The sequence below is a fragment of the Meles meles genome, chromosome 2 (assembly GCF_922984935.1).
Source record: "Meles meles chromosome 2, mMelMel3.1 paternal haplotype, whole genome shotgun sequence".
In the NCBI taxonomy this organism is placed as follows: Eukaryota; Metazoa; Chordata; class Mammalia; order Carnivora; family Mustelidae; genus Meles; species Meles meles.
In genome coordinates, this window is record NC_060067.1 from 65874684 (window position 1) to 65898662 (window position 23979).

Consider the following 23979-nt stretch of genomic DNA (forward strand, 5'->3'; position numbering starts at 1 on the left):
AGGTGGAGCCTGCACCCGGAAAGGCGGGGGCTGCACCGGGCCGCGGGAGTGGCGATGCAGGGCGAGTCGCGCGGCCCGGCCGGTGTCTGGGGTCCGGGGAGGAGCAGCTGCGGAGCTGAGGGGCTCTCGCCCCGTGCCGCTCCGCGCGCCCCTCCGCAGAGGGCGTTTCCCCTCCGATCGCCCTCACGTGGGGTGGGCTCCCAGGGCTCCCACCCGCAGCCCTGCACCTCCCGGAGGCCCCCGGCACTCACGCCCCGCCCAGTGGCTCTGCTAGGCCCCGGGCCCCTGCGCCGCCCGCCCAAGGGGCCCGCCGGCCGGGGAGGCGGGGCCGGCGGTCGAAGGGGCGGGGCCGGGCGGGGCGGGCGGGCGCTGATGTAATCCGGCGGCTGGGCGGAAGGATATGGAGCGCGCCCGGCTGGCGGGGCGCTGAGGCCAGTTGCCGGGTAACGGAGCGGAGCGGCCGCGGCGCGCCGCCTCCCGCCCTCCGTCGAGTGGCGCCGGAGCCGCCGCCGCTTTACGTAAGGCGCAGGCCAGGGCCGCCGGCGCTCGGCAGCCGCTCGGAGCCCTCGCCCCGAGAGGAGGCGCCCCCGCCGGCCGCCGCGCCGCCCGGCCGCTCGGCAGGTACCGCGGGCCGGGGTCGGGGCGGGTGGGCGCGGGCCGGGGCGGCAGCCGGCGCGGAGGGGCCCGGGGCCGGCCTGAGGGAGGCCGGGCTGTCCCGGCGGGCCCGCGGGCTCCGCGGGAACCCCGGCCGGGCCCGGGGCGTGCGGCGGGGCCCGGAGACCCCCCATCCCGGCCGCCGCGGCCCCGCTCCGCGCCGGGCGCGCCGGGGCCGGACGATGAGTCCGCACAATGGGCCGGTGCAGCCGCGCGGGGAGCGGCTCGCGGCGGGGAGGCGAGGCCGGGCGCGGCGCCCGGGGGCGGCGGGCTTGGCGGCGGGTCTCCCCAGCGGCCGGCGGGTGGGCGCCCGGCGCGCAGCCCTCGGCCGGTGCGTGCCTCCGCCCCTCCCCTCCAGCATTGTCCTTTGGGGGCCCCGGCAGGGAGACCGCTGGCGGGGGAGGGGCCGCGCGGGGCGGGGCGGGCGCTGAGTGACTGGCGTACGGGCCTGTGGCGCGGGGCGGGCGGGGCGCGGGGTCCGGCGAAGGTTACGGCCGCCGGCGACAGCTTCGGGCCGGCGGACTAGCCGGCGCCGGCGAGTTGCGGGGCTCGCGGGGCCGCGGCGGGCTTGCGGAGCTCCCCGCACCTCCCGGCCCGGAACTCGGGGCCGTCGAGTGCGAAGGGCCGCCTGCTGGGCAGTGCGCAGGTGACAGGCCTGCCGGGCTCCCTGGGACGAGACCCCTGCCCCCCCCCATCCCCCGCCCAGGTCGTGGCCGAATCCAGTTTTGGTTTCTCAGTCTGGGGCCTCTGGGCGGGGTGTAGAGACTTAACCTAGAAGAAGGTGTAGGAGATTAGGCGGGGAGGGGAAGTGCGGTTCCTCGCGATCATTTAATTGTGATTCCTGCTACTAATGAGCTGGGTGGGATATTTAGATTCATTGTCCCAAGTTTCTAAGAATGGGTTTTACATCTTTGGGCCTTTGCTTGTTTAAAAAAAGAAAAGAAAAAAAGACAGCCCGGTGGTGGAAGATGGGTGAAGGGGTGCGGGCAGGCAGTTTTGTTAATAGGAGGTGATGTTGTGGATAAAACTAAGCAATCAGATCCCCAAGCTAGATTTCTCCTATGCAGTGTGAGACCCGTGCCAGACCTCCTGGACCGTTTCGTAGACTGTGCACTTAAAGCGGGGGAAATCTACTAGTCTGCATCCTGAAGGTCAAATATTCTGTCATTGGTTGTTTTGGATAGATCCATTCTTAAATGGGTCTCAGGATCCTTTTTATGCCTTTTCTTTATGACAAAAATCATTTCCAAAATTGTGCCTTTGCCTACCTTTAGGTAAGCTCGTTGTAATCATGTCTTATTGTATATACTAGATTGAATTGCTGTACGTGCTAACTAATGAATTTTTAATTTTTTCAAAAGTAGTTTACTTCTTCAGTTTGGGCACATGGATCAGTTTTCATTTGCCCCTTTGGCCATTGGAACATTCAGTGGAGGGGGGATTACTACTCTTAAGTATTTAAATCCATAGGAAGTGGAATTAGAGGGTTTTTTGCTTTCTAAAGAATAGTACAGGTCTTTAACATGGCAAAAACAAGAAGCAAATCTGTAATTATTTTAATGGTAACTAGCTTATCTGTTACACAAGCTGCCAACATTTCAGAAAATTATGGATTTTTAGCATTTCTCTAATGGTATACCTTTTACCTTTGCTTCGGAAGCAGTAGGATTTTTTTTTTTTTTTTTTTTTTTTTTTTTGCATAGTGTGCCTGCCTTTTCTCCCTGTTTTAGGAGCATTGGATTTGGAGCAGTTAATGGCCTTTGAGTCAGTTTTCTGGTCTGTAATATGGAAGGAATGATGATACCTGTCCCACAGGGTGCTTGGGTTGATCAGGTGAGGGGAGATGTGAAGTAATTCTGTCAAAAGCCTTCTGCTTTTAAAATACAAGATTAGTTAGTGCTAGTTTGTGAAGCCACAGATTCCTCTCTTGGCTGATGCTCTCTTTAGATCCCTCCCCACCCCTTCCTGTGCACACTCTGCCTGGCTGCCAGAGTCCTCTCTCCTAAACACAGATCACATCTTGCCAGTCTCTGGCTCAGAGAGGTAAGACTGCCTATTGTTTGGAGCGTGGATTCCAGACCCACGAGCATCACATTCAAGGCCCCTCATTCTGGCCCGAATCATCTCTGAACTTTACCTGACCACTCTGTCACCTTTCTACATTTTCCCATCGAATGGAACTGTGCTCCATTCTCTAAGTATGCCCAGCTACTTCCTTCTTTGATTGCAGTGCTCTCACTCCTGCCCTCTCCCGTTTTTAAAAGTTCACACCCCATATTATGTCCTCTGGAGCCCTTTAGAAACCCTGTCAATGTGAATTATTCATTGCTGCAGTCATAACCCTCTCTTTTGCTTTCATCATTGCCTGTATCACCTTACATTGTGTATGTGAAACTCTGGCTGTGATGGCCATACCATTATTTTGCCCCCAGCACCTTGCTCAGGTGCTTTAACATAAAAGTGTTCAAATGTTTGTTAAATAAAGTCAAAGTCTATCATCCTCCTTATGCAGTATATTATTATTACTAAGTATTTTAATAACAAACATAAGAGTACCAGCCACAATGTTCAAAATAGTTTTATTACATTGAAGATATTTAATACTTAGAATATTTCTTTTCCATTATATTTGATCTCTCACATAATACCAGGTGGGATTTTTATAGAAACTAGAAACAACCACCTTTCTCTTCTGTGTCTGAACTTCAGGGTCCATGAGCCTGCACTGCTGATTGGGAAGTAAGTCCTACTCTTGGGTAGAGAGAACTAGAGCACAAGCTTTAAAATACTTCTTAAGATTTTATTTTTATTTATTTGAGAGAGAGAGAGCGAGAGCGCGCGCGCAGGAGTGGAGAGAGAGAAGCAGATTCCCGGCTGAGCAGGGAGCCTAACGTGGGGCTTAATCTCGGGACACTGAGACCATGACCTGAGCCTAAAGCAAACACTTAACCATCTGAGCCACCCAGGCGCCCCAAAATATTTTTTACCTTTGAGATAAAATTGCACTCCCAGCAGTTTAAAGCTCTTTTTTTTTTTTTTTTTTTAAAGATTTTATTTATTTGACAGAGATCACAAGTAGGCAGAGAGGCAGGCAGAGAGAGAGGAGGAAGCAGGCTCCCTGCTGAGCAGAGAGCCCGATGCAGGGCTCAATCCCAGGACCCTGGGATCATGACCTGACCCAAAGGTAGAGGCTTTAAACCACTGAGCCACCCAAGCACCCCTAAAGCTCTTTTTTAAAGCATTTTTTGTTTAAAACGCCTTTTTTTTTTTTTTTGACATTTGTTACAATTATAAAAAGTAACTTGGTTTTTGGGAGTGTTATTTAAAGAACGTTAGGGGAAACCTGGGTGGCTCAGTCGGTTGAGTAGTCTGCCTTTGGCTCGGGTCCTGATCCCAGCTGGGATCCTGGGATTGAGTCCCACGTCTGGCTCCTTGCTCACCTGGGAGCCTGCTTCTCCCTCTGCCTGCTGCTTCTATTTGTGCTTACTTTCTCTTTGACAAGTAAATAAATAAAATCTTTAAAATAAATAATTGATTAATTAAATAAAATAAAGAACATTAGGCCTGGATTTGGAAGACTCGGGTTGGTGTCTTGGCTCCTCTTTTTCCCCCTGTGTCAGCCTGGGCAAGTCAGTTAAATCTCTCTTGGACCTTAGTGTCTTTATTCTGTGAAATGAGAACAGTCTTGTCGGTGCTATTTTTGCTCTGCAACGTCACTTAAAGTGGCTATACTTTGTGTGTGGCATGTCCTTGTTCAGATAGAAGCTTATAGGATAGCCTTTGCCACACATTTGTCTCCCTCATTACCATTCCCAGGCTGGAAACTTGGGTTTTTACGAGGTCTACTCCCCATGTCTCTTTTCCATCAGCGTTTTTCTCAGCAGTTCCGGTGAGCCCTTCCAGTCCTCCTGTAGATTGTTACTATAGGCCTGCTGATGGCCTCCCTTTCTCTGGTCTCCCTGGTCTTCCTGTGTTCTGTTGCCAGAATTGCTCAGTGGGTAGATCAGATCCCATCATCCCCGCCTCCAATGTGCACTGCCGAGGTTCTCAGCACAACCCCCCCTCCACCCCCCGCCATTCTGCCGCACCTGAGATATGGCCTAGTTCTGTTGGTAGGCTTACTCCTACAAAGATTTTCTCCTTAGAGACACTACCACCAGTTGGGTCTTAGTGGTAAAGAAATCACTGTAAGACCAACGCCACCTGGCCTCCCATAACTCTCAGCCCTGTCTCTACTGCCCCTCTCTCACCACCTCCACCTTGTATTTCAGCCCTAGGCTTCTGGCCACTTTTGTGCTTGTTTTGTTCAGTTCCTTTACTCTGGAACGTCCTTTGCGCCTTTCTCTTCCTATCAAAATCCTTAATACTGGGAGCTTGGCTTAAATGCTTCTGCTTCCATGAAAGAAACTTCTTCCTGGGTTGTCAGAGTTAACTCTTTATCATTCTTCTCCCACACGGTGCTTGACTGATGCCCCCACTCAGTTATTTTTCCTTATGACATTTTAGTGTAGTCTTAACATGGAGGCCTTTCCTGGATTATAAACTTCTCGAGGGAAGACCGGAAACGTGATCCACTGCTGATTCCTTCTACTGTGCAGTGTGGTCTTTTATGTAGTACCTACTCACTAAATGCTTGAGGCAATTAAGTCAGTCATTCTGCAGTCTCTGATTTCAGCAGAGGGGGAGCAGGGTTGGAATGGTTCTCAGTGAGAGCTTCATGCATGCCCATGATGCAGAATAGGGCCAGCACATAGTAAGTGCTCGGTAAGCAGCAGCTGTTAGCCAGTATTTTAAGCAGGTGTAGAAAACACTAGTGGTTGGCTAAGTTGATAGATTGTACATGCTGGTTTACTGTAACAATGTTCACAGATTGTTCCTGGGGCATCCTTCTAAGTGTGTGTGTAAAGAAAAAGTCCTCTGGGTTTTCCACCTGCAATCCTGTTCTTTCATTAGTTTGATATCAAGCAGAAAAGTGAGTACTTCATTGGAGAGGGCTCTTGCACAAGCAGATTAGTGACAGTGGTCCTAAATTATTCTGAGGACAGGCAGACCTATCTGTAGGTGAACCAGGTTTTTCCTTGTGGCTTAAGAAAGTCAGTGGAAATGGGAATTGTTGAATTTTACACTATGTTATTTTTCAGTAAAGCAAATGTTTTCACTTTAATCTTATATGTCTTATAATTATTAAGTGATAGAATCTCTCTATTTAGAATTTGGAGTGACTGTTAAAATTCTGATTTTGGTATTCCTTCCAAAGCATTCTGGGTCACTAGGGTTTCCCTATAGCTCTTTGTCTGGTCATCACTGTTACCCCTGGCTGGAGAGGGAGAAACTAGTTAAGGAAAACCAGCTATAATTTTGAATCTTTTTTTTAAAGATTTTTTTTTTTAAATTTTTGAGACAGAGAAAGAGAGAGAGAGCACGTGTGCACAAGCATGGGGCAGGGGCAGAGGGAGAGGGAGAAGCTGACTCCCCATTGAGCAGGGAGTCTGATGGGGCTCAGTCCCAGGACCCTGGGATCATGACCTGAGCCAAAGGCAGACGCTTAACCAACTGAGCCACCCAGGTGCCCCAATTTTGAAACTTTTTTTTTTTTTAAAGATTTTATTTATTTATTACAGAAAGCACGAGAGTGCGGAGGGTCAGAGGGAGAAGTGGACCGTCTACCTAGTGGGGAGCCTGCCACGGGACTCGAGGATCATGACCCGAGCCGAAGGTGGATGCTTAACCGGTGTCCCGGAAATCTCTCTAAAAACCTGCCTCAAAGAATTGTGGATGATAGGGCTATCCCAGTGGATGAACTAGTGTCTGTATTAGAAATAATGGCAGTAAGACAGTAGTTTTAATCATTACAGTATGCCTGAGAATGTGCTGCTTTTGTTTCTAGCTAGAAGTGGGAGTTCTGTGAATACAGGCACTGTGGGTGTGTGTTTGTGCGTGCACACGCGTGCATTTGCTTCTCTCATGACCGGAAGCGAGCCGGGCACTGTCTGCAGTCTTCATGGCACCTGGCACAGGGGAGTGGTTGCTCAGTACAGAGTGAAATGAGCCCATTATCTGTGGAGAAAAAATTCATGGAGCTAAATAAGTGTCAGGAAATGTGGCTTAGTGCATTTTCAGACTTCATTTTTGGTGATGCGGTTATTACCCTAGTTAATATGGGGAGGTGGAAATTGAGGAGGGACTTCTTTTCCTTTCAACCAGGAGCTAGTTTCCAGCTCAGTTCCATTTTCCAGAGTACCTTTGGAATCTTAATAGCCAGTACACAGCTGTTTCAAAAATTGTTGGCCCAGGGGCGCCTGGGTGGCTCAGTGGGTTAAGCCGCTGCCTTCGGCTCAGGTCATGATCTCAGGGTCCTGGGATCGAGCCCCGCATCGGGCTCTCTGCTCAGCGGAGAGCCTGCTTCCCTTCCTCTCTCTCTCTGCCTGCCTCTCTGCCTACTTGTGATATCTCTCTGTCAAATAAATAAATAAAATCTTTAAAAAGAAAAAAATTGTTGGCCCAGTTTGGGGATTTACTCAAACCTTTAATTTATTTATTCAGTCACTAGCTTTTTCTTAGGTGTCTGATTAACTTTTTTTTTTTTAAGATTTTATTTATTTATTTGATAGAGATCACAAGTAGAGAGGCAGGCAGAGAGAGAGAGAGAGAGAGGGAAGCAGGCTCCCTGCTGAGCAGAGAGCCCGATGCGGGACTCTATCCCAGGATCCTGAGATCATGACCCGAGCTGAAGGCAGCAGCTCAACCCACTGAGCCACCCATAGATTTTATTTACTTGACACAGAGAGAGATCACAAGTAAGCAGAGAGGCAGGCAGGGGGTGGGGGAAGCAGGCTCCCTGCTGAGCAGAGAGACATGTGGGGCTCGATCCCAGGACTCCCAGGACTCTGAGATCAGGACCTGAGCCAAAGTCAGAGGCTTAACCCACTGAGCTACCCAGGCACCCTGAACACTTTTTTTTTTTTTTTTTAAAGATTTTATTTATTTGTCAGGGAGAGACAGAGAGCAAGAGAGTACAAGCAGGGGGGGCTGCAGGCAGAGGGAGAAGCAGGGTCCCCGCTGAGCAGGGAGACTGATGCAGGACTTGATCCCAGGATCCTGGGATCATGACCTGGGCTGAAGGCAGATGCTTAACTGACTGAGATACCCAGGTGTCCCTGAACATTTTTTTTTTTTTTTAAGGAATTAAAAAATATATATATTTATTTGTCAGAGAGCACACACAGGGGGAGCTGCCTTGATGCTTAATAATTTTGATCAAGGGGCCTACATTTTCACTTTGCACTGGACGCTGCCAATTATATCAGTCCTATAAAGGCTTTTTTTTTTTTAAATGGGGATGTGGGGCGCCTGGGTGACTCAATGGTTTAAGCCTCTGCCTTCGGCTCAGGTCATGATCTCAGGGTCCTGGGATCGAGCCCCGCATCGGGCTCTCTGCTCAGTGGGGAGCCTGTTTCTCCCTCTCTCTCTGCCTACTTGTGACCTCTCTCTCTGTCAAATAAATAAATAAAATATTAAATGGGGATGTGTGTGTGTGGAGGGGGAGGAGAGGAAGAGAGAGAGAATCTTTTTTTTTTTTTTTTTTAAATAAAGACTTCTATTTATTTGACAGAGAGATAGCACAAGTAGAGCGGCAGGGAGAGGGAGAAACAGGCACTCTGTTGAGCAGGGAGCCCAATGCAGGGCTTGATCACAGGACCCTGGGATCATGACCTGAGCTGAAGGCAGATACTTAACGGGCTGAGCCACCTGGGTGCCCCAGGGAGAGAGAATCTTAAGCAGGTTCCACAGCCATTGTGGAGCCTGAGACAGGGCTTGATCCCACAACCCTGAGATCATGACCTGAGCTGAAATGAAGAGTGAGATGCTTAGCCAGCTGACCCGCCCCGTACCCTAGTCCGGTAAACACTATTTAAAAGAAGCACCCTTCATCCTCATGCCTCCTTAAGCTGCTCCCTGTGAGTGACCACCACTAACAATTTGGTTACCAACTTGGATACTTTCGGGAATGCATTACATAAATGCACCTACAGCATTCTTGAGTCTTCTTAAAAACTACTAATTAAGACTATGTGAACTCAGTGTGTATTTTGTTGAAAAACCTCTAATCTAGAATGCTACAAACTGAAAAAGTCTTTAAAGGAGCTGTAAAAACAGCAGTAGGAAGTTGGTACTGAACTGCAGTTTTAGATTTTGTATTGGTTTGTTTTTTTAAAGATGTGCTTTACTTGAAGCTTTAGGGAAACAGTTTAAGTTTCAGACCTATCCCTGGGATTTCATTTTCTAAAATCTAGTAAAATGAATCCTAAGCCCATCACAGGCAAGTCAGGAATGAAAATAAAATTGAACCATCGGGGACATGGAGAAGCAACATGGGGGGGTAGGGGGATAGGAGAAGAGTAAATGAAACAAGATGGGATTGGGAGGGAGACAAACCATAAATGACTCTTAATCTCACAAAACAAACTGGGGGTTGCTGGGGGGAGGTGGGATTGGGAGAGGGGGAGCGGGCTATGGACATTGGGGAGGGGAGGCGAACCATAAGAGACTATGTACTCTGAAAAACAACCTGAGGGTTTTGAAGGGTCAGGGGTGGGAGGTTGGGGCAACCTGAGGGTTTTGAAGGGTCAGGGGTGGGAGGTTGGGGGAACAGGTGGTGGGTAATGGGGAGGGCACGTTTTGCATGGAGCACTGGGTGTTGTGCAAAAAGAATGAATACTGTTACACTGAAAAAATAAATAAAATGGAAAAAAAAAAAAAAGATTTCAGGCTTAAATTGAACCATCGGTCAGGCTCATTTGAACAGAGCACCACTAGTGGGTATGTAGGATTACTTGGGGCTTTATTTACTTTAAAAGTGGGCACTGTGAGGACTCTGAATGTGCAGCAGCGGGTGGCTGTGGGTCTGCTGGGCCCTGCAGCAGGTTCTCCTGAGGGCCCCTGCTCCCTGCACACACGCAGCCCTGTTCTGTCCTGACGATATGAGTAAGCGAATGGGTACAACTGTCAAGCGACAGCTCCTGCTAAGAGGAAAAATAAAGTAGGAGATGAGGGTCGTGTTGTATAGGGTGGACAGGGAAGGGCTCTCTGATCAGATGCCACTTGAGTCTCAACCCAAAGGAAGTAAGGGGGAGAGATAGGAGCTCTCTGAGGAGCTGAGCGTCGTCCAGAGGGAGAACAGAACAGGCAAAGGACCCTGATTCTGGGTGTGTTAGGAAGGGAGAACTAGGGATTTGCTGGTGGGTTGGATATGGGATTTGAGAGGAGTATGAGGGGTCTGGATGATGCCAAAGCTTTTGGCTTGAGCAGTGGAAGCAGGAGGTCACCTTGGCTGACATTGGGAGGGTCTCAGCAAGGTTGTTGGTGGTGAGAATTCAGTTTTTGTGTTTTTTTTTTAAAAGACCTATTATAAGTTGAGAAGCCAGTTAGACACCTAATTGTCTTGTAGCTTGATGGCTCTAGAATTCCTGGATTCTTGAGAGAAAGAGTACAGTTTGAAGTAATTGCTACATAGATGGTATTTAAATTCATAGGACTAGAGTTCAGCGAGGACTGCTGTTCAGTTAGCTAACCATGAGCCACATATGGCTTTTGAGTGCTTGAATTGTGGCTAGTTTGATTTGAGATGTGCTATGTCGAACATACACCAGATTTCCAAGACTCAGTGTGGGGGGAAAATATAAAATATCAGTGATCTCTTACCCTGATTATGTTTGGATTGATAATATTTTGAATCTATTGAGTTAAATAAAATATATTACTAAAATTAATTTTACCCGTTTCCTTTTTACTATGGCTACTGGAAACTTTGAAATTACATACTGGAGACTTACATCTTGCTGCTGGGTGGTGCTAATGCAGGAAGTGAGTGTTGGTAGGGAAGTCCAAGGACAGTTTGGAGAGCTGGCGGAGGAGGGGAGCTGGAGAAGAGGGGGGGTGATAACAGTTGTGGTCTGTGGGCAAGTGACCCTCACTAAAATTTCTCTAGAACTTGTGGAAAAGAATCAGAGCAGCTAGGCCTGGCCACTGTACGGTAGGTGGGCCTGGCTCTTTAGACAGGAGCAGCTCTCAGAGATAGTCAGGCGGATCAGGGTCTTTCCCTGTAATTTCTCTTGTTTTTGGTTTTGTTTTAAAGTGAGTTCCATCCAGACGGGGATGCAGCCTGTTCAGTGAGAGCTGTGCTGTATGTGGCCTTTGCCAAAGAGCCACAGTCGGAGAAGGTGCACATGTAAGAGCTTTGACACAGTTAATGCACGCAGGTGACTCCTGTGACCCTCAGAACCTCAGTCTCAGGCCCCCTCCCACCTGCAGCCTTTGCCTGCTGCGACACCTGTAAGAATGTCTTCCCTTCCTTCTTCCAAACTGCGCAGAGTATCTGTCAAAACTCACTTAGGCCCCGGAAGTGGGCTCAGCTACCCCGAGGGAGGACTTTGTAATCATCCCTCTTGTTCAGTTCCTTCTGTCAGTGTGATCTTGTGCCCAGGCCACGCCTGCCCTGAGTGCCTCCCGGAGACCAGGAGCTGGGCCCAGGCTGCGCCACTGGTGGGATATTGCTTGCCAGGCTGGGGCTGCGTCGATCGGTTTCAGGCAAACATTCCTCCCCTTACATGGGATCCTTGCTGCCCCTGCATTTTGTGCGCCCATTTCCAAACACACATGTACACATTGAGGAACCGTGTTTGTAACCATTTTTCCCCTAGCTGTGGGGTTGAAACTGTCATGGAAATGGCAACTCCTCCAGTACAGGTGCCTAAGCCTTGCCAGGGCAGGCAGTGGGGAGCTTCGAGGGGGATTGGGATTGGGTAGCACCCCGCAGTCCGCCCTTGGCTGAAGTGGGGTCAGAGCTGGTCTCGCTCTCCCTCTGACACACAGTTTAGGTCCGTCAGCTTCTCAAAGTGTCTCTAGGGCTGTGGGGCTGGTGAACACTCATGGCCAAACCGAAAGTTTTAATTAAAAAAGATAGGCTTCCCTTTTGCCTCGTTGCCTCCGAGAGAGCAAGATGGGTCACCAGCAGCTCTACTGGAGCCATCCGAGGAAATTTGGCCAGGGTTCTCGTTCTTGCCGCGTCTGCTCAAACCGGCACGGTCTGATCCGGAAATACAGCCTCAATATGTGCCGCCAGTGTTTCCGTCAGTATGCGAAGGATATAGGCTTCATTAAGTTGGATTAAATGAACTTCCTTGAATGGGTCATCCAAGATACCTACCTGCAGATAACCATGATACCTACCTTAATGCCAGCTCTGTACATACATAAAATAAAAATCCTCAAATTAAAAAAAAAAAAAAGAAAGGCTTAATGCAAAGTAAAAAGGTTTTGCCTTGATCCTTCAGAACTGTAAGACAGCAAGGCTGCAGGTTAGGTGAGGAGTGGACGGTGTGGTTGAAGCAGCACCAGCTTCCCAGCTGGACCATGGGGGCCCCCAGCTGCATCTGTAAAATGCAGAGGTTTGGTTTAGCTCCGTGTTTTTCCATGCTGTGAAAGCCATGCTTGGCACAGAGCAGGTGCTCTGATGTTTATTGAATGAACAGATGAATAAAAGGATTCTAGGCGTGAGGCAGGCGTAGATGGGGAGAGGGGACTTTCGGCACTTCCTGTGCTCCTCACTTGTGCCCCCATAAGCTGTTTTAGGTGTAGTATTGGGGTTTGCTTCTTTGAGAGATATTTGAGCAGACCTAGGTCAGGTGATGTCTTGGAGTAAAAGTCAGCACGCTCCTGACACTAACGCCTGCCCGTTCCTTTCTCCTCCTGTCCCATCCCGTACACTTTCCAGAAGGCAGGATCACAGGAGCGGAAATGTGCCTTCTGCCGGGTGTCAGGTAGGAAGTCCTGCAGGAGTTTCCCAGGGCTGCTGTGAGGAGTGCCACCGCCTGGGTGGTAGACAGAGGTCCTTGCAGTTCTGGAGGCTGCGGGTCCGAAAGGCCGGTGTCAGGAGGCTGGGGTCCTGGGGAGGTGCTGCAGAAAGGCCTATCTGTGCCTCTGTCTCAGCTTCTGGTGTTCCTCAGCTTGTATGCACCTTACTCCTGTCCACCTCTGGCTGCACGTGGCCTCCTCCTTCGGTCTCTGTCCCCGTTTCCCTCATCTTGTAAGAGCATCAGTCATTGAGTTAGGGGCTGAACAGAGGTAGCTTGACCAGTGTTTAGAAGAGAGTGGAAAGGAGCTACTAGTTGGAAGTGACTTTCATTCCTCAGACTTGGATCAGTATATCCTTGGATCAGCATATCCATGTTCCTAAACCTGGAACGTAGAGTTTCCACGGAGCGGAAATGTGGATTCCGGGTCATCGTAGAGTAGATGGATGACGTGGGCCATCGAGGATGATTTTTTTGAGCATGCGATGAAATGACATTGTCCTAGCTTTAAAATTACTAGATTTAAAATTACCACTGCCCCCAGATTAAGCTGCTTTGTCACCCCCACTGTGTCTTGCAGAGTCACCAAATGGTGGTGGCTTCTGATATTTCGATACAATTAAGGGTCACTTGAATCTGATGGGGCAGTCAGTTCCTTTCTTAGTGTCACAAGGTGGGGTCTTTGGGAAATGGGTTCTCTGGAAAACAGTCGTAGACTATTCAGCATGCTGATGTTGATTAAGAAGGACCCACAGGGGCAGTGTCTGGTGGTGCTGTCAGTTAAGTGTCTGAGCACAGTTTGGCTCAGATCATGAGATCAAGCCCCATGTCAGGCTCTGCATTTACGATTCTCTCTCCCTCTGCTCTGCTCCCCCCTCACCCCCAGTCACTGGCATGTTCTCTTTCTCTCTTTCTTTTTCCTTATAAAACATTTTGAAACTTCTTTGTTTCTTTCTTTTTTTTATTAAAGACTATTTATTTATTTGACAGAGAGACAGAGACAGAGAGAGGGAATATAAGTAGGGGCAGAGGGAGAGGCAGAAGCCGGCTCCCCGCTGACAAGGGAGCCCGACACAGGACTCCATCTCAGGACCCTGAGATCATGACCTGAGCTGAAGACAGACGCTTAATGACTGAGCCACCCATATGCCCCATCTTTCTCTCTTAAAAAGGGTCCCTGGAACAATAGCTCAGTGTCAAAATTTGGGGACCTATTTCATGTGAATTTAAAATTCTTGAAAATTTAACCCTACCTTCCTTTCCCCCCTGTTTGAATTTGTCCTGCTTTGATGATCTGAAGGACTCCTGAAGGCGGATCCTTGGTCAGGTGGGACTGCACTCAAGAACGTATCTCTTGGACAGCCTGAGTTAGGTGCAGACTGTTGCTGTGCAAGTCCTGCCCTCTGGGGCCAGAAGGACCCTTTGGGTAGCTTATTATTATTATTAATTATAGGTTATTACCAGACAGTCTGCAGGGGAGAGGAGCTTCACTCTGGGGTTAGCTTAGTCTGCTTTCAGATCCCAGCTCTTCCTCTTACTTGCTGTTTGGAGAAATGAAGTTTCTGTTCTAAGTTTCTGTATCGTCATCTGTGCAAAGGGAATAATTACGTGTCTACCTCATGGGGTGTTGGAATGCAGTGAGCATGCGTGTAGAACCACTTTGGTAGTAAATTCCAGAAACATAATCTGCTTCTGCTGTTGCTGGAGGAAAACCACATTTATGCTATGAGAAAGGAAGTACCTTTAGTTCACTAACTCTAGACACAGGTGACTGGGCAGCTATAGCTACGATCTTAGCAAACTGCAAGTAGAAGGCAGTGTTCCTAGCCGGTAAAGGATGTCTACAGAAAACCTGTGGACGACATCAGTTTTAATGAGGAAGAGTGGACCCATTTCCTGTAGAGCCAGGTACAGGACAGAGGACACCCTGCTGAGGCCGCTTCTCTTCATTGTCCCGCCGAGGTGACAGTGGGCCAGCACAGCCAGAGGATGGCCTTGCCCTCTCCAAGGATTGCTGCGCTAGAAACAGAAAATTGTTGTCATCTGCAGGTGATGATTTTGTATAAAACCTAGGAGAGTCTGTGGCTTAGCATCTAGGAATAAATGTGTGTGCTGAACATGGACATTTACTTGAAAGATCTAGGGGGAGACCTAGATAAATGGAGAAATGGTCCTTGTTCATAAATGGGAAGACTCCGTAGTATAAAGCGGTCTGTTTTCCTCAAATTGATCTATATATTTAATGTATCTCTAGTTAAAACCCCAGCAGGGTTTCTCACAGAATGTGGTGGTAGATCCTGAAATTCTAAGAGTGAACGCAGGGCCAGGCACAGAGAAGACACTCCCAAGGAGGAGTCTCGACACTTCGTGTAGAAGTCCAGTAGCTCCAACAGTGCGGTGTCAGCATGGGGGTGGGTGTGCTGAGCACAGAAGAGAGCCCGAGCGACATGTGGTTACGCCAAGCTTGCATCTGGGAGAAAAATACAGTTACCGATGAGAATGGAGGGCTGATCCATCAGGGACATGGGCGCAGCTGGGTTTCCACGTAGAAAAACATGCAGTTTTTCTCACTAATCCTTGATACAGGTAACTCACAGGTGGCTTAAGAATGTGATTGTGTTACTGTATTTTACAAGGTTGCACTGTGGTGACCAAACCCCAAATCTCAGTGGCTTAAGCACTGGACAGTTCTTCGAGGCTCACATCACGCATTGGCAGCTGCCAGTTACAGCTATGGTGCTCTTCCAGGTGTCCCTGGTCCTGAGACCCATGCTGAGGAAGCAGTCTCATCTGGGACACGTTCTTCCTTTCATAGCAGAAGCAGCCAGGCCTAATCCCTTGATCACTTTTAAAGCTGCTTGGACATGGTGTAGGTCATGTCCACTATGGTCCACTGGCCGCACCAGTCACAGGGGGCAATGCAGGGACATGTTCTCAGCCTGAGGGAGGCACTGCGAGTCCATCCCATGGCGACGATGGTGGGGACTTGCTGTGGAATGGGATGAAGGGAACACAAAGGGTTGGTTGGAAACAATGATTCAGTTTGCTACAATATGAGAAGAAAAACTTGAATACTTTTAGAAGAAAGTACAGACAAGCCTCTTTCTGACCTTGAGGTAGGGAAAGAGGTCTAAGGACTGTGTTCTCAAACTTTTAAAGTACATGGCGTGGGGCGGGGGGTGGGGGAGTGGGGAGTGCCTTGGTGGCTCAGTCGTTGAGCGGCTGCCTTCCTCTCTGTCATGATCTCTGAGTCTTGGGATCCAGCCCTGGGCTCGAAGCCTGCTTCTCCCTCTCCCACTCCCCCTGCTTTTGTTCCCTTTTTCGCTGTGTCTTTTTCTTTCTCTGTCAAGTAAATAAATAAAGATGTTTTTTATTTATTTGACAGACAGAGATCACAAGTAGGCAGAGAGGCAGGCAGAGAGAGAGGAGGAAGCAGGCTTCCTGCTGAGCAGAGAGCCCGATGCAGTGCTCGATCCCAGGACCCTGGGATCATGACCTGAGCCGAAGGCAGAGGCTTTAACCCACTGAGCCACCAGGCGCCCCTCAAGTAAATAAATAAAATCTTAAAAAAAAAACAAAAAAAACAAAAGTACATTGGGGAGTGCCTGGGTGGCTCGGTCTGTACACATGTGACTCTTATTCTCAGGGTCATGAGTTCAAGCCCCCGCATTGGACCTAGAGCTTACTTAAAGAAAATGAGTACATTTGTCACTTGGGGAACTTGGTAAAACAGAGATTCTGACTCACTGGGTCTGAGCAAGATCTGACAAAGTCTACCACCACAGTGACCATCTCCTCTCTTAAACCCTACCCTCAATTGCTCTTGTAGTAAAGTTCTCAGATCCTTGGGTAGGGGGTGGGGTGGAGAACTGGTCTGTAGGTAGTGACTTTTGCATAAACTACACAGGTCTTTGACCTTTTCAATGAGGGGTTGAAACAGGAATCTATAACACAACTCTGCCCAAATCACTCTGGTCATTCTAGTTACTGGTCTAGTTACTGGTCTTTAGGTAGAACCTGAAGATGCATCTGGATAAGATTACCCTTATTTATCAAATATTTCTAGGGATTATTACCTTTTTTTCCAGAGGTGTCTGATTTCATACTCACCAGAGTAGAAAACTTACTACCAATCCCCAAATTAAATATTTCATGTGATAGAAAACTTGACCAGAATCTATACGAAAAGCGTAATGAACTTCATATGTAACAGAAGTCATTTGAAAGGTGACTTTATGTTCAGTGTTTGGATACTTAACCATTCTTTTTTATATCCTTTTCTCAGCTGTGCATGTATATTGCTGTTGTGTTTGTGAGTGAACATGTCTGCTACTTTTAATTTTACAGTTATCTTTGTAATGTTTATGATTTGAACATATCAGTGAAATTCAAAAAACATTTTTAAAAAGATTTTATGTATTTATTTGACAGTGAGGCAGCGAGAGAGCGAATACAAGCAGGGGGAATGGGAGGGAGAGAAGGCAGGCTTCCTGCTAACATGACCTGAGCAGAAGGCAGACAGTTAACCAACTGAGTCACCCAGGCACCGTCAGTGAAATTTTAGAGTTTTGACATCTATAGAGCTCTACAGATGGTCATGCCCAGTCTGTTCTTTGAGGAGAAGTGTTTTTTCTTTTTTCTAAGATTTTAAAATTTGGGGGCACCTCCGTGGCTCAGTTGGTTGAGTGTCTGCCTTCAGCTCGTTTCATGGTCTCAGGGTCCTGGGATTGAGCCTCACTTCGGGCTCTCTGCTCAATGGAGAGCCTGCTTCTCCCTCTCCCTCTGCTGCTCCCTCTGCTTGTGCTTGCTCTCACTCTCTGTCAAATGAATGAATAAAATCTTAAAAACACTTTTTTTTAAATTTTAAATTTATATTTATTTGGGGGAGCAATGGAGAGAGACCAGCAGACTCCTCACCCTGAGCATGGAGTCCAGCATGGAGCTCAGTCTGGTGACCCTGAGATCATGAGATCCTATACAGGTGCTTGCTTTGCTGCTGGGCCTGGAGTGTGTGCTGCAGGGAAGTGCTGTGTGTGGAAGGCATTGAATGTAGGCCCAGCTCCTTTAGTGTAGGTATTCCAAGATTGCAAATGAGGACTGAGGTGCACCTGGGGGAGAGGGAGGGATTGGGAACTTTCGATCCCATGGAGTTCTGATTGATTTCCTGTATAGCACAATATAATTTATGTGATTTTTATTTTTTAAATATTTTTATTTATGTATTTATTTATTTTAAAAGTTTTTATTTATCTGTCTGACAGAGAGAGCACCAGTAGGCAGAGCAGCAGGCAGAGGGAAAGGTAGAAGCAGGCTCTTGGCTGAGCAGGGAGCCTGAGGTGGGGCTCGATCCCACAGGATGGGAGCCGAAGGCTGCCGCTTAATCAACTGAGCCACCCAGGTGCCCCTTTATGCAGATTTTTAAAAGGATAGTAAATATACTTATTTATATACTTAAAATCTTATTCCTAAATGGTATCTTCAGTTTAACTTTTCAACCCTAGGAAATTAAGGATATAAGGACCCTAGATGGTCTAGGTCTTCCTTATACCTTGGCCCTTAGGGAAAATGGTGTCTATTTTAAAAGATCATATTTCCCAAAGTGTGTTCTCAAGAACACAGAAGAGATCTATAATTAAGTGAGTATGGAAAACGCTGTCTACTTTGTTTTCTTCCTGGAGGGTCCAGATGCACATTACCTACCATATTAAAAATTATAATAATAATAAATCTACTTTTGTTTCATCTCTCGTATTTCCCTAATTCATGCAAGAGGAAAAATTTCTACAGCAAAATGATAAATTTTATATCACCTAGAATAAATACACTTTAGGGGAATTGTAGCAACTTATACTTTAAATGATGACACTATTCATTTAAATAGCTTCCTAGGGACTGTAGCTACATAGTTATCCTCAGAGTCACAGCTAAAGACTTGATTTAATCTTTGAAGCATGTAATTAATGGATAAAAAATACAGGTACTTTGAACCTATTCTGAGTTCTCAAATGTATGTCTTTTTGCAAGATCAAAGAATTTTACTCTGATCATTTAAAATTTCTAACTAGTAGGATATGTATCAGATAATCATCTAAAATTTTTTTACTGAATTAGGTATCTCTTATTGAGAGATACCAAATCTTACCAAAATATTGCTTATTACCCAGTTTCATTTTGGAGAACTGTAATATGTATCACTTAGCTTATGGCTTTATTTTAGTATTTTTTAAAAATGCACGGTCTTACCAGTGAGCCTCAGAATTTCAGGCCACTTTCTCCCCCACCTACTGAAACTCAGAAGACAGGTCACTGTAATTTTGAGGTCAGTAGTTGAAAGCTGTAGAGTTTAAAAAAATTTTTTGAAAGAGTGTGTGCGCGGGCCTGGGGGTAGGGTGAGGGGGTGCAGAGTGAGAGGGAGGGAATCTCGAGGCTCCATTCCGAGCAAGGAACCCAGTGACACCGGGCTCGATCTCACAACCCTGAGATCATGACCTGAGCTGAAATCAAGAGTTGGACGCTTAACGGACTGAGCCCCTTCCCCCAGGTGCCCCAGGAGCTGTAGAATTTTTATGCACAGATAGGTGTTGGACAAGCAACAGTATCGCTCAGAGAAACTATTTTGATACACTGTCCTGACCTAGTATAAATGTTTCATTCCTGACTAAGTGGTTTTCATCATGGTAGAGCCTTTTGCATTTTCAGAATTCTAAAAATCTGCTTGTTTAGATTTTTTGTTTCTAAAAAAGTTGTTTAGTGTTGAAAATTTTTCTTAGAGTCGAAGGTCCATATAGTTTCTCCTAATTGAAATTTCCAAATTTCTGAAATTTAGTTTCATCACTTTCCAGTAGTTTTTAGGATTTCATTAATGAACTTTGTTTTAATGTTTGGCTTTTGTTTGGTAGCTGTATTACCATTCGCAGGAGGACGCTTTTAGATGTCAGTGTGTGCACTTAACTGCCTGCCCTCTGACCTAAAGGGCTTTCTGCATGGGTTTTCATTCTGTAAAGTGCCTGACGTGTGATTTGCTCTTTCTAGGGAAAAAGGACATTTTTGTAAGTCTCCAGTAAGGACTTTTTTGAAGGTACAAAAGCTGCCATTTTGCAGCCCTGCTAATGAATTCTGGTGTCTAATAGATCTAGATGAGTGATAAAGGCTGGTTATTGTAATGGAACTTGCAAAGAGATTTCGGTCTGGGAAAATCAGTCCAGCTTTCAAACCAGAAATATTAACAGATGAGAATGAATCATCTAATAACTGGCCTCGGAGTAAAAGTTAGAAATAAAACAATGTTATTTTGCATAAGTAGTTTATCTTCCTCTGGTTAGCCCCTTTAGGACTCTTAAGAGCTTAGAGGCTGGCCCAGACTGGGTTCTGTAAGCACTCGCCAGCAGCACACCAGGGGGAGAGTTTCTCCAGGCTGGACTGAAAAGCTCTTCTCTTTTATTTAGTCTCATTACACACATGGTACAGTTCCCGTTTGTTTTGCTTTTGGAGGTCTATCCTGTGCTTCTGATTCTCTGTGCGACCAGGTCCTTTCATTTCACCTGCCCTCATTATCTAGTTGTTCTTCCTTTTTCTTATCTTTTCAACTTAGAGATTAACCAGATCTGTTATGTGTGTGCAATTTAGTAAGACCTTTGCTATTTCCTGTTACTCTGGAGTAATACTTTCAGCGATAAGAACAACCCTATGTTCATGAAAAGAATTCATTTTCATTGTCACTGGAGAATATATAGTGGTCAGTGTATTTCTGATAGCCTGGCTAGTAAAAATGGAATTTAATCTTTATGCGGTTCTTCCTATTTGCATGGAAAGCGCTCGTGTCCCACACTAGTCTCATTGCTTATATTGTCTTAGAAGCCTTATTCACTTCCTAGGACTTGGCACGTTTCTAGATGGGGAAGCAGTTGTAGGTCCGACTCTCCCTGTCTCCATACTTTTTCAGATACAGAAGCTTAACCAGGTGCATATAACCAGCTTTTAGCCTGTCATTTTTTCAGTGATAAGAGTTCTGGTTTAGGCTGATTTCTGTGGATTTTCTCTTCTGGCCATAGATTAGCTCTGAAGGCCTGCTACTTACTAAAGAAAATGAGGGATCCCTTATGTTCCAAATCAATGCACTGAGATTATGTACATGTGTGTAATTAGCTCATTATAAACGTGCACTCTCTGATTTGCCAGGCAAATATTTAGGATCTTTGTGAAAAGTAGTAGAATCTAAAAGCTTAGTTCAAACATCTACTTTCCTTGTTCTGTTTTCTTCTATTTATATTTTTTATATCCTATACTCTTCCCCTTCAAAGGCTTTTGTGTGTGTGTGAAAGTTGTATTGATACAGAAATTGAGGAATTATGAAAAGACTGTTTCAGGTAATTCAGGCCCTTGAATATTGAGCACTTTGTCAAATTTATTGTGAAATTTGTAGTGCGGAAGACCAGGTAAAATATGAAGGCATAAATTGCAAAAGTACCAAACTAGATCAAGGAAGGTGGAAGACAGTGGGTTTCAGCAAGAAGAAGTACAAGTTGATTACCTCAGGATGAAGCCCAAAGCCCATTAGTAGGATGGTAAATACAGAAGGAACGAACCTGAGGGTCATTGATTTTGTATCACTAACAGCGTGCCCTGTACCTGGCACACGCAAAGCCTCCAGCACATGTGTGAGTGGTGGAAGAGTGAACTAGGGCTTCTGGGCTAGAGTTGTTCCCCACCTGGCAGGTGAGAACTTGACTGGGGCCCAGTGGTTTCCCACACACACTAGCATTAGGAATACTGTATTTCTCAAGGCTGTCTCTCAGAATTTAGTCCCCCATTTAGATGTGGAAAGTGTTTAGTTTGACACAGTTTTGCTCACCTGCCAAGGCCTAAGTATTTTGCTAATTAGCATGTGGAACATCTCACAGTTTGGTTTTGGGGAACTTTGAGCCTTGCTCATGAAGGAATCCACATGCAGGAGGCCGTTGGGAGAATAGTGTGAATGTGTGTCATTGAGAAGCAAAGAGCAGGGAAGACAGTGAGTGCCCCCAGTGTCACAGAAAGTGAGTAGTGTGGCCTTAAGTCGTCGGGGATGCCTTCTTAGAGGAGATAGGGCAGGGGTTGGCTGTTGCCATTTAGGTGTTAATGTTTCAGCAGTGCTCAAACCTTCAGAAACCTTCCTGAGCATGTTACTTTAGTCTCTTTTGTAGGGTAGTTTTTTGGTTTGTTTATTTGTTGTTTTTGGCAGTGTTTTATCTCCTTCAAATAGTCCAGCCAAGTTGACCAGAAGCTGGTTTTCAATAGTGTTAGACTTTAGAGTTGTTTCCTATCAAGAGTCCCACATTTTGTCCCTAAAGTAGTCCTTAGGGCTGTTGACACCTGTTACTGCTCTCCCCTCCTCCCCGGCATGGGAGAGGCGAGCTCCCCCTGAGCCCTGCTTGGAATGATGCCATGAGACTTGCTTTAACTGGGGAGATTGGGGCTCACTCCCAGGAGGGAGTTTCCAAAGCACTGGTGCATGCTTTGACATAGATTTTCTTTGCCCCTGTTTCCTGAACTAGCAGGGTTCAAGGTTGGTAACCGCACTGTCATCTTGTGTGTGGAGTCCCAGAGTGGTTGTGCTGTGATTATGCTGAACGTTCCTGCCAGTCCAGGATGGACCTGACTACTGTGATTTGGGGATTGTTTGTTTCTGCAGCATAATCCACCCTGTTTTGACTAAGTAACCTTTCTTCCTAAATTTGGAACCTTGAAATTTGGCCCCCATCCGGGTTATTGTCAGTTTTCTTTTTGCTTTGTCAGTAAACATCATGGTTCTTGCTGCTCTGTATACAGTTTGACATTATCTCTGAACCTTCCATGATTACTTTCTACTGCAATGCCATTTGACCTGATGACATTTGAGACCCACCAACCACGAAAGCAGGTGTTTTCCACTTCCCTCTGACCATCCCTCTGGTACTCTGTGCTGTCTGAGAGTAGCTCTGCTTAGCATCCCATCTTGCAGGTGTGAGGGGGGAGTGTCTGGTACAGTCCACAGCTACAGGGAGAAGGGGCGTGGGTTCTGCTGAGCCTGTGACTCTGCTTAGTCCAACATAGGAGAGAATCTAAGCCAGTATTGTTTAGCAGAACTTCTGCAGTGACAGAAATGTCCTATATTTGCACAACAGCTACTAGCTACACATGGCCTTGAGCTCTTGAAATGTGGCTGGTGTGGCCGATTTTTTTTTTTTTTTTTTTAAGATTTTATTTGTTTATTTGACAGAGATCACTAGTAGGCAGAGAGGCAGGCGGGGGTGGGGGGGTGGGGGGGGGAAGCAGGCTCCCCGCCAAGCAGAGAGCCTGATGCAGGACTGGATTCCAGGATCCTGAGATCACAACCTGAGCCAAAGGCAGCGGCTTAACCCACTGAGCCACCCAGGAGCCCATCTGTGGCCAGTTTTTAAATAAAATGTTAAATAGCCGTATTGGACCCTAGCATAGCACTGGGAAGATGTAATGTTAGGTGAAAAGCAGAGAATACAGAAGTATGTATTAGTATTTAACCTGTTGAAATAAGAAAACATTTTAAGTTCTGTGAAAAGGAAAAATAACCACTGAAAATGATCACATGGAAATACTGTGAATTAGATTAAGGTAGAGAAATTCTGTATGGTTGTCCTTCTGTTTTCATATTTAGAAAATTACTTAAACCAACTTTTGTAATGAAAGTAGATGTGATCCATTTGAGCAGAAAAGCAGAAGTGCTTGGAGAGTAAAAGAGCAAGGCCGTCGGTTGAACAGATTTCCTTGTACAAGACCTGCGCTTTGCACTATGTGCTGAGAAGCGCCGTTTGGAATGGTTGACGGGTGCTCTGTGACTGGCTGTGCTGCCATACAAGTCAGTGGAGACCGTGCCACAGATGATAGCTGTGAGCCGTGTCAGAAAGGGATAATGCTTTTGAAATAGTCGTAATGTGTTTTTAGCAGATCTAAAAATACATGTGCCCTACTACAAAAGAAGAAGGGAAACCCTTTGACATTTAAATTCCACTGGTCACTTGTCTGCTTGGCTTGAGCTCTGAGGAACAAACTACAGGATCTGTAGTCTGTTTCTTCGAGCTTCTGGGAGTTACTGCTGTTTGCACCCGAGATGACTCTGAAGGCACACAAATAAATGGAGCTGTAATTTGAATTACTTCTAGGAATGTGTGTGGTGTTACAAAGAGGACAGAAAGACACCATTTTATTTCTTGAAACTTTGTTACACAAGGAAAGAGATTTTGGAAGATCAGTTGACTCCTTCAAAGTGACCCTTTATCCCACTGTAAAAAGAGCCTTCATTATTCTGTCACTCATTTGAAACTTGTGGCCTTACCATGTCTTAATTATTTGTTGAAAAAGTACTCAGTAATAACTTAAGTTCTAGATCTGTTTTCTTTTTTTCTTAGTAGACAGATCATTTGGGACTAATTATATGACTCAGAAAACATACAGACTAGATAGTTAAAGAATTAAATGC

The 23979-nt window shown here is 46.6% G+C and overlaps 2 protein-coding genes across 3 annotated transcripts in view; both read left to right on the forward strand.

Moving 5' to 3' along the window:
- The first annotated feature begins 325 nt into the window (after positions 1-325).
- KIAA0232 (KIAA0232 ortholog) overlaps positions 326-23979 on the forward strand; it is an 84093-nt gene continuing 60439 nt past the window's right edge. Inside the window, exon 1 of one of the 2 annotated variants that reach the window (XM_045990370.1) lies at positions 326-621. The gene's annotated coding sequence lies outside the window, so the exon portion shown is untranslated. Of the gene's footprint in view, positions 622-6319; positions 6371-23979 lie in introns of those variants that run through there. The other variant, XM_045990380.1, reaches the window with a different exon arrangement.
- On the forward strand, positions 11611-11946 carry LOC123932357 (40S ribosomal protein S29-like). Its single transcript, XM_045990414.1, has one exon. The coding sequence runs from the start codon at positions 11654-11656 to the stop codon at positions 11822-11824; it is 171 nt and encodes a 56-aa protein (XP_045846370.1). The 5' UTR covers positions 11611-11653; the 3' UTR covers positions 11825-11946.

Bases quoted from the DNA above. Each gene is read 5' to 3' on its own strand.
- LOC123932357 (XM_045990414.1), top strand. From the start codon at position 11,654: ATGGGTCACCAGCAGCTCTACTGGAGCCATCCGAGGAAATTTGGCCAG.